Consider the following 18,258-nt stretch of genomic DNA (forward strand, 5'->3'; position numbering starts at 1 on the left):
AAATTGGTAGATGGAACTGAGTATGCAGCAACTATAGCTGAATACAGCTTGTTCCCTTTCACAGCAAATTTTAGCTAAATTCCTTGAGCAGATACAGCAGATTAAACTCAAACTGAGATACATTATATCCTAATGAAGTAATTATTCCAAGTAGGAGACAAATAGAACATTCCTTCATTGAGTGTTTGATGCACCTTACAGATTGTCTATGACTATGGGGACAAGGTTTCTTTCACAGTTGATACAACACATAAACTAAACCCGTTCTTATTCAAAATCACCATCAGCACCAGAGGCTTAGGTATAAGTGTTCCGAATTCTTTACCAGTCACAGAAGGAAATAAAAAAGATTATCCAAACAAAACAACAACAATAATAACAATACAAACCAGGAAAATCACTGTTTTGCTGCTCGGAATAAGGTCTCAGTCTATAACAACAGCTACAGTTCAATGTATTTTTCTGCTAAATGGACCAGAGTATCCTAAAAGCCTTTAAGAACGCAGTTCCGCTTAACAGCAAGGTTTCCTCTTATAACAGTATATTTGTGATTGACTATTTTGTTGAATTGACACAACTTCTGTTTTGTTTAAGCTAAACCCCTCCCCCCCCCATTTTGATATTTTACACGATTGAAGCCACTCTTGATAACCCTAGATTTCAAAACCATCTTCCCATCAACTAGTTTTCTAAAACCATCACTTGAAAGCACTCCCAAGAGAAGCAGTTTTAAATTATTTGGACTCTGGTAAGTTCTTATCCAAAATTATGTTCTGTGACAACTGAAGGGATTGCAATAAAACAAAAGCACAAGTATTTATCACCTTAATTATGAAAGTCAGGAGATGGATGGTTATTCTATCCAAAGACTTTAAAAAAAACCCACAAAAACCCAAACCTATCAAGACCTCTCTCCAAACCACCAATTTCTATCCCAAAATTCCAGTCAGAGGCTTGTTTTTTTATGCCACTCCTAAAATCTCCTGCTTAGAACCATATAAAATGATAGGAAACATTCAGAACTGCCAACAGAAGTCCAATAGCTCTACAGGAAAATGAGTAATCTTCTTTTTATTTTTTCCTTTTTTAATTTGTGGTATAGGTGTAAGCCCAAATAGTCACGTAAGATTTATCTGATGACTATATTTTTTACTGATTAAAAAGTATGCAATGCACTTAGTCATTCTTCCTTCATAGATCACACAGCTTTACTGCCTTTACTATCAGAAGACAAATCATCAGTGAATTTTACTGTACAATAGAAAAGTCAAACTAGACTAAGAATTTTAGCCTCCATAATTTCAGGAACTTAATATGGCCACTGCCTAACCTGAATAGTCAGAGATGCAAAAGCTTCCTTAATCTCATGATGCTTAGGCTGCTACACTCGCTGTTCTTCAAGATCAGTACTTCATTGGTAAACAGGCAACTGGTTTTTGTTCACCAAACTCTTGGTGTAAAAGCCAAAGGCTTCACATTTTGTTAGAGACACCTCAGTGGAGAATACAGCTAAAAGCCAACACACACACACAAATAATAAGCAACACCACAAAGTCAGTTCTGACCACTGACTGTATTCCCAACCCCTCCCACCATACCTACGATATGATTCCAACTGCTCCTACATGTGTTGTATAAAGATACTGTTATGGGAAAAGGAGGTCAAGTTACTTTCATAATACAAGAGGCTAAGAATGAATATTATTTTAGGAATGACGAGACACAGTTCAATCAGAGTTCCAGAGGCTGAATGTTTTGCCAGCAAGAGTCAAATGCAGTTCAGAGGCAAAGACAAGTTGTTTGTTTGTTACCAATAAGAGGCAGCAAACTCAAAATTCCACCCAAAACACTTCCGTGGCATTTGCTAAGAAAAGCACCTCATTGTTCAAATCTAGTAGAACAGCCTTTGTCGATGCCTTCAGATTTTTATTTCCTCCAATTTTCGTAGATGGAAATCTGCTCCAGTGTTCCTTGAAGACACAGTATTCAATCCCATTTAATTAAGACTTAATTGCAGAACTCACAACAGATGGGTATGCCATGTACAGAGGCATTAAGAATAATTAAAGTGTGTGGAGGATGGAGGTGAATAAAAGGAAGGCCAGCAGGTGACAGGTTTTCTGCAAGATCAGGAAACAGCAAAATGGTGAAAACCACATCTTAGAGCATTGACACTGATGCCCAAACCCTGTATCAGGCAGTAGCTCCCTGCAGCATTGCACAAAGCTTTACAGGCTCCTACACAGTATTTAGAGTATTAATCAGCTGCTCCTGAACACAAACAGATCCAACTAAAATTATGTCAACCAGGCAAAATTTGAAATGGGAGAGATGGGCTAGTCAACCAACATCCACCTTCAGTTTCCCTTCATATATAGACATATGCATTAGGCATGCTAGAGAGAGAGGGACTTGCTCTTAAAAGACTCACAGCATTACTTTTGGGAAATTAAAACACAGTAACATTAAATCACTACTTAAATGCATCTCTTAATTAAAATATTAACATCTGAAAATCAACTGTTAATTATTCAAAAAACTTCCCAGTAGATAAACCCACTGTTTTCAGAAAACTCATTTGTACCCTATCCAGTTTCTTCAAACTTAGTATAAAATTAAACTATAGACAAAGACTACTTCTGCCATTGCAATAAAGATTATGATGTTGTTTTTGAATCCTGATAGAATAGGTGATATTCTGTAATTGCAACAGCATTTCAAGCCACAGTTATCATTTGGGAAATTCCAAAGTGTCTCCAGATATGCCAATGATACCCTCAATAAAACCTTCATCTACAGCAAATGCTGATTTTCCTTTACATACATTTACATTTTCTTGTACAAGTTCATTGCACTAACTGTAACTTTTAGAGAGCAGTGGGATGTGAGGCAGAACATATATACCAGAAAAACAACCCCTCACTTCCCTTCTGCCCCTATAGGAAGATTTGTATTTTTAAAAGGTAAGTTCAAATAACTAAAATCAATTCAGCTGCCATCTTTCACTAGAAACATTATATAAAAGGTTCTTATGCCTATCTTAGTAAAACAAATACAGCACTTGTATATTAACAGAAAATATAGATTTTCTTAATATGAGTGAGGGTTTGCTAAAGCAGATGTTGCAGGTGGGGAGAGCTCTGGGACTTCTAGAACTACAAATCTCCTTCAGAGCTGCCTGAATCTTGTGGCAGCAGTTCTGCAGTCACCAAAACATGGCTGCCTCTGCTGGAGGGAGATGTCCAGCCCAGCCTCCCTGAGGGAAACAGAGGAAACACACCTATATATATATATATATATGTATATATATATGTGTATATATATATTTTTTTGAAATCCTCTCAGAGAACTTCTATATTAATTAAAACACACACAAACTTCTCATGATTCTGGGATTTTTTTAGTACCAAACTCCCTGTTTATTTAGCCTAGTAAAGCTGGGTTTAGAACAGCTCTTTTCCAGCCACCATAGCAGGACAGGTTAGAAGGTGCTATCACAAAAAAGAAATGTGGAGTACCACGTCTACTGTACTTGCAAGAGCACTTGAAAGAAAAGCTTTTAAACTATCTCAGAACTTTCCATTCATAAAATCTCTGTAGTTTAGGGTGGGAGATCATTACTACTGGGTCTCCGGGAGCTAATGATGATATTAATTATGAAAAATAATTAAGCATTGACAAAGTTTTCAACAAAACATATTTTACAAACATGCTTTAGAAACGTTGATAATCAAACTGATTTCCTTTGTAAGCAAGATCTTTTATACTCTGGTAATTGCATGTAATTCTTTTTAAAGACTACACATGGCACACACACGTCTCAAAAGAATGAAATAGAAACAGAAAATGGAAATTTTAATGAGAGAATGATCAAAAATTGAAGAGAAATAAAGACAATTGCGACTGGACAACACTAATAACATACACTCTTGTATAGTATGTTTAGGTAAATAAACTAGTGACTGATTAGTATCATAAACTGTCACATGTTCACACAAGGAAAAGGAACTCTTTCATTATACTGGAAGACCAGCTGTACCCCAAATTCTTGGAACTCATAAGCAAATTTTTAGTGAAGAGTATGAGGGAGTGGCAGATGCATCCTTTGGATTTACTTCATCTCCCTCCGCTCCTGACAGATTCAAACCATGTTTCAGATTTTCACAGCTGCCATTCAATTATCTATTATTTTGCAATGAGCTACAACCTAATAACGTGTCACATGTTTTATTTCTACTAAATTGAACTCCATTTCTGGAGAAAGAAAAATAGAATTAGACAGGGAAAATTTTTACTTTTAGCTTGCTCTAAAAGAGAACCATTCTTCACCGAGCATGAAATTACAGTCAACCACCTGGAGTTTCATATCCTTTCAGTGTTCACAGAAAAAGCATACTCATACAGCACATCACAAAAGCTGAGCTATTATAAACATCAGCTTTAATAAGCTACATAGCATTTTTCACAATATTGGCTGTAGTTGCCATAAAGACTCCCTATTAATTTTCTAAGTAATTTATTTCATTCTATTGGAAAATGCAATGAATTGGTATCAGGAAAAAATCCCAAGAACTAAAATCATAGCCCATGTTTAGATATTTTCCCCCTTTAACAAACTCAATAAACAGTAAATGGGATGGACAGGGATCTTCAAGGTCCCTTCCAACCCAAACCGTTCTATGATTCTATAGATATTAGGTGGGATCCAGTGATCCTATGTCTTCTCCATTTCCCTTTCAAAGTTTTCTTCTAATTGCAGAGTTTTAGAACTTTTTTTGGTCACAGATGCCTATATTAATTGATTTCCTAATTTATAGACTCTCAGGAGAAATTTATGTTAATACAATAATGAATCCAGTTCTTTGAATATGAAAGTTAGGTCAAGCAAGGATCACCACATTTAGAACATAAATCCATAGTTTGCAGTCGCACACATATTCAAAAGGGCAACTTCAGATTAAGTATACGTATATAAAATATTACAAGACTAGAGACACAGCACAAAGCCTATGAAAAGGTAACACCTGAATAAAAATATCAATAGTTCTCCTATTCTAGCATTATTGTAGATCAATTACAACAATAAAGATATATAGTAGACTAAAAAGATCAAAAGGCAAAGGAAATCCACAGGTAAAATTACAATAGACCACCCTGTGGAACTGCACCTGCAGAAAGCAAGCCCCACATCACTGCATGTTACATTTTCTCTAGAAGTCTCACTCTAGAACCCCGCAGCTAAGCTTTTCTTTCTCCAACTTCTCATTCTCACATTAATTCTCACAGTTCATCGCCACCTCAGCAGTGCTAATACTATTTTCAAGATGACAACATAAAGCATAAGATTAAGCATCACTCTCCCCATGGTCCCATCTAACTATACCTAAAGAACGGAGTTCCATGAACATTTCTCTTGATGACAGTCAAAAAAATCCTCTTCTTCCCTGCAAATGCTTGTCCTTGCCCTCACTGTCCAGCTCCTGTTTTCTTCCAGCATCACAGCAGGAGCTAGGCTTGGCTTATCTCTTATCAGCCTCACAGGCACAGAAAACCATGTAGGACCTCCAGCAATGACAAGACTATTTATAAGCACTTTAGATCCCAGTGAAAAGAAGGTCCAGTCTACCCTAAGTTCTTGTAAGTCTGAGTCCCCAGCCCACCAGGGATGCCTTGATCTGTCTTTATACCACTTCTAGCACCTCTCCTACATCTGTAAGTTCTCCCTCTTTCTGCATCTATCTAATAAAACTGAATTTTGCCTATGCGCAACAGCTCAAAACTAAAACAATGGAAGTCATGTACATGGAAGACACTACACCACTAGAAATCTCTGAGGAAATTATTTCTTCTAAATGTCTTCATTGCCTGTTTGCAGTTGGCCTGAAACCATATCACTCTCATAGGGTTTAAGTTAAGGCTTATGACTAACACTTAGGGCAGCCTGGAAAACAGGACAGATAACCACCATCTCTTAGTTAAAAAAAATTCTCAGTACAGAAGAATTCTTAACAAAGAACATGAAGCAATGTATTACTCACGACCACCACCCCCCCCACCGCCAAAAAAAAAATCCATGGCTGAAATGCATGAAAACCCTACCAACTTATACTGAAGAGACTGAAACCAACATTCCAGAGGAAGGAGTAGAAGAGAGAGAAAAAAATAATTAAACTGGGGGACATTTTGAAAGGTTACTGGTAGCCCTAACTATAAACAAGGCCAATCTAATCAGGTTTTTCTAGTGAAAAAAGAACTGACCATCCAAAACAGAACAGCCATTACCATGTCATATTTTTGGTCTAGAGATATTATTTCAGTGATTCGTACAGTGATGCACAGGAATCTGGGGTTGGGTTTTTTAGGCAATATAAGTTTAGAGGGCTTTATATTTGGCTTTTTTTTTTTTTTTTGTCTTTCCCATAATGAAATTCTGCATTTCCTCCTAATTAACTCAGTTTTATCATTTCGATTCTTTAACTGTACAATAATAAAAATATTCAGTCCTAGCGATCTAATTTTATTCTTTCAGTCATATACCACAGATTACAGAGAAAAGAACCTATGGCCTACACTGTGGAGTGGTTTGCCTCAGACACAAATTCCCTTCTCTCAGGAAAGACAAAATAAGCATGTTCCCTTTTATTGACTTTTACTTTTTTACGGATTAGTTAGGAGGCGTACCTCACAGACTGAACTGAGTATCTTCAATAAAGACATCAAACTGAGCAAACTGAACTCTGTTAGTTTACAAATACAGCTCTAAGTATTCTTTTGAAATGTTCATTTTCAGTTAGAGAATAGCTGCTTCAAAGAATGTCTACACTGGGCAGTGAAAGGCCAGGTAAATGCCTAAGATTGTATATCAAGAAACAGATTAAAAATAATTATTACATTTCATGATTCATTCTTATTTCGCACACTGCTAGAGATTGATCTTCAACACTGTTGCATACTGCTGTCTCAGGATAAAGCCTCTGATCACCTCCTATGTGTTTAAAGCCCTTAATCTCATCAGAAAATGTTTGCAACAAGAAGGCTAAAGCAAAAATTCTTAATATTGTCCTTCATATTCATCCCAAGTATACATTAGCTTTTTAATGCTATGCCATGTATACATGCATGCATATGAGAGAATAAGGCATACAAGAAATAACTGCATATGTAAGACTGGAGGAATGTACTGACCACCTATCCAGAAAAGTATTCTTCTCTACTAATCAGAAGAGAAAAAAAAAGTGAGCTGTTCTCAGCTTCTGGTGAAATGCAATATGCATCCAAGACATATGGCATGCTGGAGATCTGTTCAGTTCACATAAAACAAATGCAAGGATTTGGAAGTGAAGAAATTGGACTGGATACCAATTATTAGATTTTAGCTGTCTTTATAACAAAAAATAAAGTCTTAGGAATTTTTTCTCCTGTAGTGATGCACAATGCAAGGATATAAGAGACATCTGTTACAACAGAAAGACCTGGGCATGGGCCTACACTAACACAAGCCCCATTTTCAAGAAACATTGAATGAATTCCCAACATACAGAGAGCAAAGCCACATTTAAACACCTTGTTAAGGTACATCTTTCCAACAGCATTTGGCACACTATTGGTACTACATCATGTGATGATCTCTTTACACAGAAAACAAACAGTTGTATCAAATAGTTTCTTCTCATTTTTATTAAATGAAAATAGTGATAAACACCGCATTTACCTTCTTCAAGGCCAAATAAGAGGAAGCTACTCACTGTCCCCATCTAAAAATACCAGCAAAGACATATTGTGCAGTATTTACACTGAAAAAATCTCAGAAAAATGTATGTAGGCTTTTAAATGAGAGCCCAAGTTACTGCAATTATCTAGTGCTACCTTTACTTTTTGAAATCCTTTCTTTCCTCATAGCACTTGAAACTGACAAACACAAACTTTTTCATTCTGAACAACTTCAAGCACCTAGTTTAAAACTGGTGTAAAAAGAATGCCAAACATTGCGGAGATTATTTATAAAGCCATTGCCAAACGTATGCCCAACACTTTGACCTTTTACCAGACAGACATTTTATTTTGCCTTTGTTTTTTCATCATTTAGAAACAAATGCAGGAGAATGAAACCTTGGAGACAGTCAAGTCTTTTCTTTTTTAACCAGCACAGAAAAACTGCTGTTCCAAGTGTTGCTCCACAGCACCAACTCTATGAAACTGTCCCATCAGAGCTTCAGCCTTTTACATTTTACTTGAGAGATAAACTTCTAATAGTAAGAGTCTTTGCAGTGAAGAACCATATTTGTCATCAGAAACTGGAATAAAACAACTTACTTTGTATACAGCAGTAAAGGACTCATAAAACCACCCCTCCTAGAAACTGCCACATCCTTTCAAGTACACATTTTACACAAAACATAGCTATTTTTTAAAGCAGGTTTTCATAGTACTTGTGTTCAGAAAAATCAGAATCATTAAACTTCATACATAAACATGTTTAAAAATTACCTACAGACACCAATGTGAATGAAGGATATGAACCTTACCTCACTAAAGTAGAATCTTTCATTTTAAATTAAAAACAATCAAATGCAAAAGACCAAGGCAAAGCTTTAAATAACTGCTACAGTACTCTAAAGTATTTCACAGCTAAAATCAACATTATTTCACAAAATATGCACATAAAAATGCATATTTACTTTAAAAGGGGAAATGCTGAAAAGAAAGGGAAATACCAAAGCATATTGCAGTCTACTTGATAACAGAAAAAAAGTAAATCATTGCTGCTTCCTAGGAAGCAGGGCAATAAAGTTATAAATATCTTATTGCAGCTTGATAATAAATTTTATGCTGAAATTTACTCCAGAAAGAATTACATTCTTTTGACCACTCTTCATCTAGGTTTCTTTCAAGAACATAACAACTTGCACACACAGCTCAATATCAAGCAGAGAAGCAGAAATCAATAGTAAGACAAGTGAAAAGAACAAAATACTAACATGGTTTACTACAAACCACTTACATAAAAATTCCACAGTTAATCTTCTCATAAATATGGAATAAATATAACCATGAAAGTATGAAATTTAAAATTTTGTTATGAGTGGATATCTAAAAAAATAGAATCTTAATATATGCAGCTTTAAATCACTGTATTCATTTTGAAATTTTGCCTGGTGGAACACATCAAAGTAATTTAAAAAAACAAAATCAAGTTTGTTGAGTAAGAAGAATAGGCTTGCAGCATAATTTGAAGCTCAAGCATGGGCCCTGATGAACAGCTGTAGGGGAAAAAAAGAGTTCTCAAAGGCAATGACCACCACAACTATGTCTTTCACTCTTGTAACGCACCATAGGAAAAGCAGCAGTCTCTTAAATAACTGGATTCTACATTATACAACAATTAAACACCCTTCACATAGGAAAATATCCTCTATTTCTAAATCTACATAATAATCACTTTTCCCTATTCAACATCTTTCCCATGATTATATGTGTAAATGCTAAGAAAAATGCCACAGCCACAATTCAGTTGGTTATGAGTAGATTTTAATATCTAATTAAGATGGGTCAGTATTTCAAAGAGACACTAGTGGAGATTAACTGAATGATACAATAAATGGCATTGACTCAAGTGGCGGCAGTATTTTCTTTGGGTCTAGAACAAAGTAATATCCTATGCAAGAGTTAAATATGCTTTCATCCCCTCTGTCATCTTGAAGAATGTCTTTTATTAATGCAACACAGACGCCTGCCAGGATTTTCTTATCACCAGAATCAATGCTGCTTAAGGTGCTATATTTCAGACATGACCTTACACCCCAGTTCTACTTTTGTTCACTGTGGGGCCCTATTTATAAGAAAACTTGGCCACCTACCCTTTTATTAGTATTTCCGTTGCAGAGCCTCTTTCTTTTCTGTCATGCCATTTCACTGAGCTCCATTCAGGGGTCTGCATCAGCAGGGGCCAAATAAATTCTATAAATAGTACTTGGTTCTGAATATCCTAATCATAGATGTAAATATATGTGTCTTATGAGACTGGTACTCTCTAATAAGTTTGTAAAACACACAGACATTATGAAACTGCAACATATTATTATAAAACATTTACATACTCAAAGACTGCAAAACAATAGGATTTCCTTACTATGACATATTTCCCTCCCACACTTGAAAGCAAAGCAAATTAACATATCATCATACTTCATACATCTAACATCAGCTCTTTAATACAGTTTATAAAACACAACAAAAGTTGTCAATCTCAGCAATAAGTCAGAAAAAGTGCAAAACAAGTTCCTTACTAAGACTATCTGACATATGGACTGACTTTTCAAATAATTAAAGGCTTAATATGCTTGATTTACAAATCAAAATCAACTGATGTGACAGGCCAAAATCTGGTACTTGATCTTCTACTGGTGAAACAGAAAGGAAATACTTTCCACTTCTGAGAATGTCAAAACCAAGGCTCTGACTGGGCAAGCCTTAGAAGTACTACTTTATTCAGTATGTTACCATCATTCCTTGTTAACCACAGCTCCTGTTTCTAAAACCTAAGAAATGAGAATGGATGGATCTTCAGTTTGAACATTTTATTTTGTTATACATTGTAAAGCACTGGCTCATTAGGGAAGGGGAGTAACAACAGTAACTCCTAATTTTCTCTAAGAGTAACAGTATGGTATGGGACAGTGGAGCAACCATATGGCTCCTCCCCAGAAGCTTAGAGATGCTTCTGTTGTCAAAATTAATAGCTATTGAGGTGATTACCTTAAATATTATAAGATTTTAAATGTTACAGTAAAATTGTATTTATTATTAAAAATCTTATAAATCACATAACACACCAGGTAAAGCAGAAAATATTTGCATGTTCTGTAATATATTCAAGTTAGGCTAGGGTTTTAACTAGCTAGGCCTAGACTAGTGTGTGTACAACCCCTGTCACGTGTGAATAAATGTACAATCACTACTCAAAAGCAAAGTTTCTGAACTGACAGTACTCCCAAGTGGTCATACTCACTTGTGAACAAGAACTGCTCTTTATCTAACTTCAAACATTTAATATAGCACATTTAATCTAAACCTGCCTGGTTCCACTTTCTAAGTTTAAAGCCTGATTTCAACCCATTGAAACGGAAAGGAGTTTTGTAATTGATATCCTGAACTTCATCCCCATTTCTCTAAAAATAGTTTTCATTTTTTTACCATTTATGTCCAACTTCAATGGTCCCACAGTTCTCTTTCTTCATGTTGATACCACCTACATTTGCCTCTTCTGATTATTTTGGCTGCATTATTTTGTTTCCTTTTAAAAAGTGTAATGAAAGTGAAAGTATACAGGCATTTGCATCATCTCGTGATGTGAGGACAGGGGAAGAGAGTAGGCCAATGGCCTTCAATTCATTTTTGAACTCTCAAAGCCCTACAAAGTTTTCCTCTACAGTCAGTATGAAGCAATAAATTTAGACCTACTAATAAGGCTGTGGGTTAGGGATTTTGCTATTTATCAGCTGACACAGCACTCTGAGAAACAGTCTGTGGAGTGTCAAAGAACTCCTGTATCAAGGCTAAAGACTACTGAACTAGATCCTGAGTTATGGAAGAGACATCTCTGTAATACTGTGATTCATCCATAGTATGGTAGGTAATTCTGCACCATTCACCAGTTCAGCGACAGCATAAAGCACTAAATCATGAGAATTTTGTATTTCCATACTGACATGAATTCAAAATTTTCTGTTACAAATAACTAACAATTTATTTGTAACAAACAAAATTCTTTCCTAAAAACACATGCATGAAATTTACATTTCAAAGACATTTCCAGCAATTGTTAATTAATTCTGTCTACAGCAATGGTTTTAAGAAACTAGTTGTACCAAAGAAAGAAAATCTTCAAAATAATTCTGAAATAAATGAAGAATCTTGATTATCCTGACTCCATCTCCTAACAATCTCAAGCTAAAACAAAGACTCAAAATAAAGAATGAGGTTTATGTTCCAGAACAAGGAAAAAATTATTTCTAACATGTGCATTTAGGTGGGCCAGTATCTTTAAACAAGCTATGAGACAACCTCTGTCAGGTGCTGTACTTGTGTGTAAACTCCACATTAACAGAGTTATTATACAATTTGAACCGCTGGGTTTGAGTGACAGGTGCAGCTGCTGACAGCTTTTAGTTTTTTAAAGAATAAACTCCTGGAAAACATTCAGGTTTTAACAAAGCAAATACGAGATCTTCTTGGCAAGATCAGTGGCCAAAAACTTTAGACACCTATCAAAAATATCTGTGAAAAGAGTCAGCTAGAAAATACCACCTTTTATTATTTTAGTCTCCTACTTTAAACAGGCAGCATAAGCATTCAGTGGGTAGAGAGCAAACCCCTTAGGTACCTCCCAACAAACAGTTGTGTTTTCTCTCTACTTTTCTTTGTATTCCTTTCTCTTAGACTTAAACTGGAAAAATATAAGAGCCCCCATCACAGCTTTCCTAGAAGACTAGTTCAAGGGAAAGCAAGATCTAGCATGAAATGACAGCAGCAGATGCAGAACTGCTCAGCCTGTCTTATGTAATTTGCAAGCCTAAATGTCAAACCAGTCAACACTAATAACAAAGTCATGGCTTCTTAGACCTCCGTGTAAATCTGTACTCTGTCCCAGCACCTCACAGGGAGGGAATGGTTCCTTTCAAACTAACCCCAGAATGCAAACCTCCTTCCTGAAAGGGCATTGTTACAAGCAGAAAAGCACCTCCGAAGCTTTTCATGAAACCATAGTAAAACAGCCTTCAGAAGCACATTAAACAAAGTCTTCAGCAGAACAGCATTTAAACAACGGTGATTTGTGGTGGTTATGAACACCGTTTGTTATTTTTATTATGCTATCATTCAAAATGATATACAAAGCAGTAGTTTGTACAAACAAGATGATTTGTATATCTAAACCAAAACCTCTGAGCTCCTGCAGCAAAAAAAAAAAAAAAAAAACCTGTATCAAAAAGATGCTGTTAGATGCCCAACTCTATAAGAATAAAGCAATTTCTGACATGTGTCATCTAAACATTTCACTCTCCTCATGCATTATTCACAGAGGTTATACACCAAAGTCTGTTTGTATATGCAAATCCCAAAATTCTATTACTACCTGAAACCGAATCTGAACGCTTCCAGAATTAAAAATAAAAGGAGAAGCTTAGCTTATTTCAAACACTTGGCCCTACAGCCACTTGATGTACTGAACTTGAGGGAGGCCACATAAAGCAGAAGTTACTCTTTCTTCTGGTTTGGCATATTCGTGACTACAGGTAAGGTCACACAAATTTGTCTTTCAATTTTTGGTATACAGAGAAGATTGAGTAGCAAGCGATCAACAGCAAAAACTGTTTGTAACTATCTCACTGCTGAAAACCAGCACTATCAAGTGGCAGCAATGCAAGTGTCTTAACAAGATTATTATTGCCAAAAATATGACAAATTTAGTCTCCCAAATGACAAAATGGTAGTAAGACAAGAAATAATGTAGCTAGTATGTCAGCTCCAGCTGTGTTCAAAATGCTTAAACACATGCACCTAATAAAACTCAGCTCTGAAAAGACAGCTGTCAGGGGTTGGGTGTTCTTTTTGGATGAGAACTCACCCAGACTTCAAGTCTGTAATCCGTAAACAATTCGTAGCATCTAGTCCTACTTTTCCATTCCTGACCACACTGGAAATGAAGGGCGAAAGTGCTGGAGAAATTCTGTTCAAGGCCACTTCAGGTGACATTTTATTATGTTCCTCCTTCCTCTTCTCTTGAGCTGCAAAGGGAGAAAATAAAATTTTAAAAATTATCTACTTATTTGATGTAGATTCACATGTACTTTGCAGACATCAACAGAAAAAAAGCTAAGCATGCAAAAGCTAAGCATGCAAAAGATCAGGAGTGTAGAGTAACAGAACTGTGCACAGGTTTACAGAGAAAAAAAGAACACAAGTGGGTTTTTTCCTCCCACTTCTGCAACATTCAATGAAGCCTGTTTATTCAGTATCAACATAAAGCCAGAATTATGTCCTAGGTGCCTTTAATTAAGGCCCTATCCCTCTGAGAATGAGAAATAAAATTGAGGGCCACTCTGACACTTCCCAGCCTAGTCCTTCTTATGGGCATCCCCAGTCTGTAATTGACAAGTCACACTTGTTCCACTTCTCCTGAAATCAGTGGAACTTACATTAACTGCAATGGGCCCAGGGGGGTTTGATACCTCTCGGTATTCTCACCTGCAATTTCCAAGAGCGCTAGTGTGCTCACGAATAATCAGTATTACTTTTATACCACTTCATTAGGTGGCAATTTACAGGACTTCATGATGCCTTTTAAAAGCTAACACTACTTCTCTTTCAGTGGTATCACCACACTCTTTGAAAGGCATCTTAATCTTCCTTCATGTAACAGATCAGGAAGCTGATGTTAACACATTTTAAGCACAGCTTGTTCAGAAGTGCTTACAATTGCATGACCTTATGCTAAATCAATTAGGCCATTAATTTAGCGCACTTTGGGAACCTGTTGCTTTCTAGGTGAAAAGCAGAAACTGAGCATACGCACATTTTACGTCATTGCAGCATGAAAAGACCACAGTATGTGGACAACAACAGACTGTGGTAAGAGAAGTGGGAGAAAAGAAGGGTAACCAATCTATCAAAATGCTGATGCATTTGATCACATTCTAAGGCACAGCGTCATGTGAAAGTTAACTGAACTTAGTAGCTGTAGAAAACAAGGCTGTAAATGACTGAAGGTAACATGAACTTGCCACTGACAAGTGGGACAGAAAAGCTCATACAGAAACCCTCAGCATTAATTTTTTTTTAAAAATAGCATTTAATTGAAAAACACTAATACACATTGCATTCACTTTCTTAAAACTGCATATGGACTGCTGTATTAGTAAGTGTTCTATAACAAGAGTGTGAACAACTCATGGCAATAATTGCAATTTTCTGTTGTTTCTCACACTCAGTTTACAAGCATTAATTAGTAACTAATGGATATTCTGCAGAATCTACTAAATCTCTGTAACTGGAAGCAACATTAAATTTCACATTCTGTTCTCATGAAAGCCATTCACACTGGAGTAGCAGGAAGCAACGCTCAAGACTGTTTGTCCTAGATATTTAGAAAGTATCTTAATACAGCAAAGGCCAGGCACTTTAAGGCAAACTGAAAGACTAATAAAGTAATACTTCCTAAAAACAGTAATTATCTTTAATACACTGGCTCCTACATTTTATGGCAGTGAAGAAGCTGAAGACTATGTAACCATGCCCTGACACATAATGTGTTCTCATACATGATTTGTTTAATTGACAATGGAACAACTTAAGTTTGTTTAGCAAACACCTACAGCAATTTAAGATACTACCTCTGGTTTGCTACTTTTCTACTAAAAAATTTCTGCCTACTCACCTTTATTCTTCCCCAGAGGGACTGAGAAAACACAAGCCCATTCTTGACATATTTCAATGCAAAGTCCAATGGCTTAGATTGAACTGCTCATAAAATTAGTTTAAGCTAAAATACTTTGCACAAGAGTGGTTACAACAGGGCACATGCTTCAGTCTGCCAGCCCTGCCGTAGGGAAGAGTAATTTTAAGCAGGGAGCAGCTGGACTGATGAAGTTGAGAACTTCTTAAGCCATGAGAACATGCTGAAAAATATTCTATCCTTCTAGCAATCCTGAAGTTATACATGAAGATCACAGAATTGGCTCTGATAATGACATGTTTTAGGGGACTGTAAGTGTTATGAGGGTGAAATTGAGAGACATGATACACCTGGTGATCACAGCTGACCAGAAGCACCTTCCAAAATGAACTTTGAAATGAGATTCCTTATCTATTAATAAAATTTGCAGATATTGTCAAAACAAGATTTAAATGACTGTTAGGCATTATTCCGTATTTTATTGCATCATTTTTTAAAATCACAGTAACTTCTATTTAACAAGCCAGATACACAATACTTAAAGGGTTGCTATCAAACTCACTGATTTATTTTGTAAACAAAGGGCTTTACAAACTAGAACACAATTTGTACCAGTTTCCTAAGTTTCAGTTGTCATATACATTGTTTTTCTTCAGCACAAGTTTCCCACAGTACTGGAAACTGAACACAAACAAACTCAGGGGAATAAAGAAAAACAAAATTCACTGGACTGTTTCCCTCCCAAAACAAAACCTTTGAAAGAAGCAAACAAACTAAGAGTTGAATCTTCAGATTCAGCTGGCTATCACTGTGACTTCGGGCTAATGTTACACAGGCTGCACAGTAACCATGAAGTCCCGGGCTCTGCTTTGGGCACCGGAGAGAGTGGGGATGCAAGACACTCTGTCCTTCCATCCCTGGCCATACCATAATGAGCATTATGGGAACATTTAAAAAGTTAAAGGTGAATATTGTGATGGAAACCTGGAGGCGTGACAGGAGCCCTCCAGTCTAACCCTCTTGGCGTGGCCGTCGGCAGGTTGCGTGGTGCTCACTTTGAGGGCGGGGGGCAGGAGCTTGTGCCTGGCTGGGAGTGGGGAAAGGAGGGGACGCACGACCGCCGCCTCCTGCAGCCGTGCCCGAACCCATCCATGGAATGCGATCAGCAATGGGGATCTGCACATCCACATTGGCTGAAACAACCAAGTTACCTAAGCCCTGGCACAGAATCCCAGAATAATGGGTAAGGCTGGAAAGGACCACAGCGGGTCACCTGAAGCACATGGCACAGAATTGAGTCCAGGCAGCTCTTGAGTACCTCCAGTGATGGAGACTCCGCACCCTCCCTGGACAACCTGCTCCAGCGCTCACCCTCAAAGGAGAGAAGCTCGTCCCCACACTCAGGGGAAACTTTCCGTCCACCCACTGCCGTTCCGGGCTGACCCTGGCCAAGCCCCGCTCCCTCCCCAGCTGGTGCCGCCACCCGCGGCGCTGCGCCCGCCCCGCCCCGCCCCAGCGGCGGTGCTAACGCCGGCCTCCTCCGGCTCCGGGCCAGAGCCTCCCGGCGCCGCGTCCCCTTCCGCCCGCCGCTGGCCCGGGAAGGGCCGTGGCGTTGCTCGCTCCCTCCCGCTCGCCCCATCCCGCCCGTCCCGGCCCCGCCATTACCTACGGCGGCCGAAACTCGCCGCTTGGCAACGGCGTGCGCGCCCCCGCGCCCGCCGTGCGCGCCCCGCCCGCCGCACACCGTGCGCGCCTCCCGCTTCCCCGCGCCGCCGCCGCCGCCGCTCCCACCCGGGCCGGAGGGGTCTTCACCGGCCCAACATTGGTGTCCGCCGCAAGCGCCTGTGCGGGCCGCGCCGCCGCGCAGGCCGTGGGGCGGCGGTTGGGCCGCGGCCCGAGCGGCGCGGGGCAGAAGGGAAGGGACAGGGGGCCGTCGTGGCAGCAGGCGTTCGGCAGGGACAGCCCAGCCGGGCGAAGGTCCCCGCGGGCAGCCCGTCGCCCATGGCAACCCGGGAAGCCGCGACGGGGCCCGGGGCGGGTCAGGGTCAGGGTCCAAGGGCCGCCCCGGCGCCATGGCCGCGGAGGTGGTGGTGGTGGGATCCTGTATGACCGACCTGGTCAGGTTAGTACCGGGTGGGAGTTTTCTGCCCGCACTGGGCGGAGCGACCCTGAGGTCATGGAAGCGCAGGGCGTCCCGGTGCCCGGGGAACAGCGCCGGCACGCCGGGCCTCCCCGGGCTAGGCCGGGCCGGAGCAGGAGGGTGTCACGTGTCTCCCCAGGCCGGGAGGGCAGGAGCGGGGTCGGCGGCAGACGCGGCGGGCGGAGCGCTCGGCCCCGGGCAGAGGAAAGGACTGAGCACAGGCACAGATTGCTCAGAGGGGTTGTGGAGTCTCCATCGCTGGAGACGTTCAGGAACGGTCTGGATGCGCTCCTGTGCCCTGGGATGACCCTGCTCGAGCAGTGGGGCCGGACCAGGTGACCCGCTGTGGTCGCTTCCAGCCTTATCCATTCTGGGATTCTGAGACTCTGCAAAGGGCTGGGGGGGCGGCTCACCCGGGTGATGTCAGCTGCAAATAGTGCTTTGAAATAAGAGAGAGGTTTGAACGTGTTGCGTGCCGGAGCTTTGATCAGCTGTCTGTGGCTCGGGAGAGACTTAAGTTTGTGTTTTCAGCTGTGCCGGGTGGGTCGGTGTTGGCCTTGGCCAGGGAAGCAGCGTTCCGTAGGCACCTGCACGGGAAACCTGGAACTCTGACACTCGTTATCAGCACAGGAGTCTGAAAGGATTTGATGAAAGTAAATCAAGCTGG

At 39.4% G+C, this 18,258-nt stretch overlaps 2 protein-coding genes across 4 annotated transcripts in view; one reads left to right on the forward strand and one right to left on the reverse strand.

Moving 5' to 3' along the window:
* Positions 1-17,757, reverse strand: part of BABAM2 (BRISC and BRCA1 A complex member 2) — a 161,730-nt gene extending 143,973 nt beyond the window's left edge. Inside the window, exons 1-2 of one of the 3 annotated variants that reach the window (XM_030945386.1) lie at positions 17,582-17,757; positions 13,625-13,784 (exon numbers count right to left, since the gene is read on the reverse strand). In XM_030945386.1, coding sequence (XP_030801246.1) covers positions 13,625-13,752 — 128 coding nt within the window. In that variant the 5' untranslated portion in view covers positions 13,753-13,784; positions 17,582-17,757. Of the gene's footprint in view, positions 1-13,624; positions 13,785-17,116; positions 17,221-17,565 lie in introns of those variants that run through there. The other 2 variants (XM_030945385.1, XM_030945383.1) reach the window with 2 other exon arrangements.
* Positions 17,377-18,258, forward strand: part of RBKS (ribokinase) — a 72,973-nt gene continuing 72,091 nt past the window's right edge. Inside the window, exon 1 of the mRNA XM_030945387.1 lies at positions 17,377-17,573. Coding sequence (XP_030801247.1) covers positions 17,524-17,573 — 50 coding nt within the window. The 5' untranslated portion in view covers positions 17,377-17,523. The remainder of the gene's footprint in view (positions 17,574-18,258) is intronic.

The sequence above is a fragment of the Camarhynchus parvulus genome, chromosome 3 (assembly GCF_901933205.1).
Source record: "Camarhynchus parvulus chromosome 3, STF_HiC, whole genome shotgun sequence".
In the NCBI taxonomy this organism is placed as follows: Eukaryota; Metazoa; Chordata; class Aves; order Passeriformes; family Thraupidae; genus Camarhynchus; species Camarhynchus parvulus.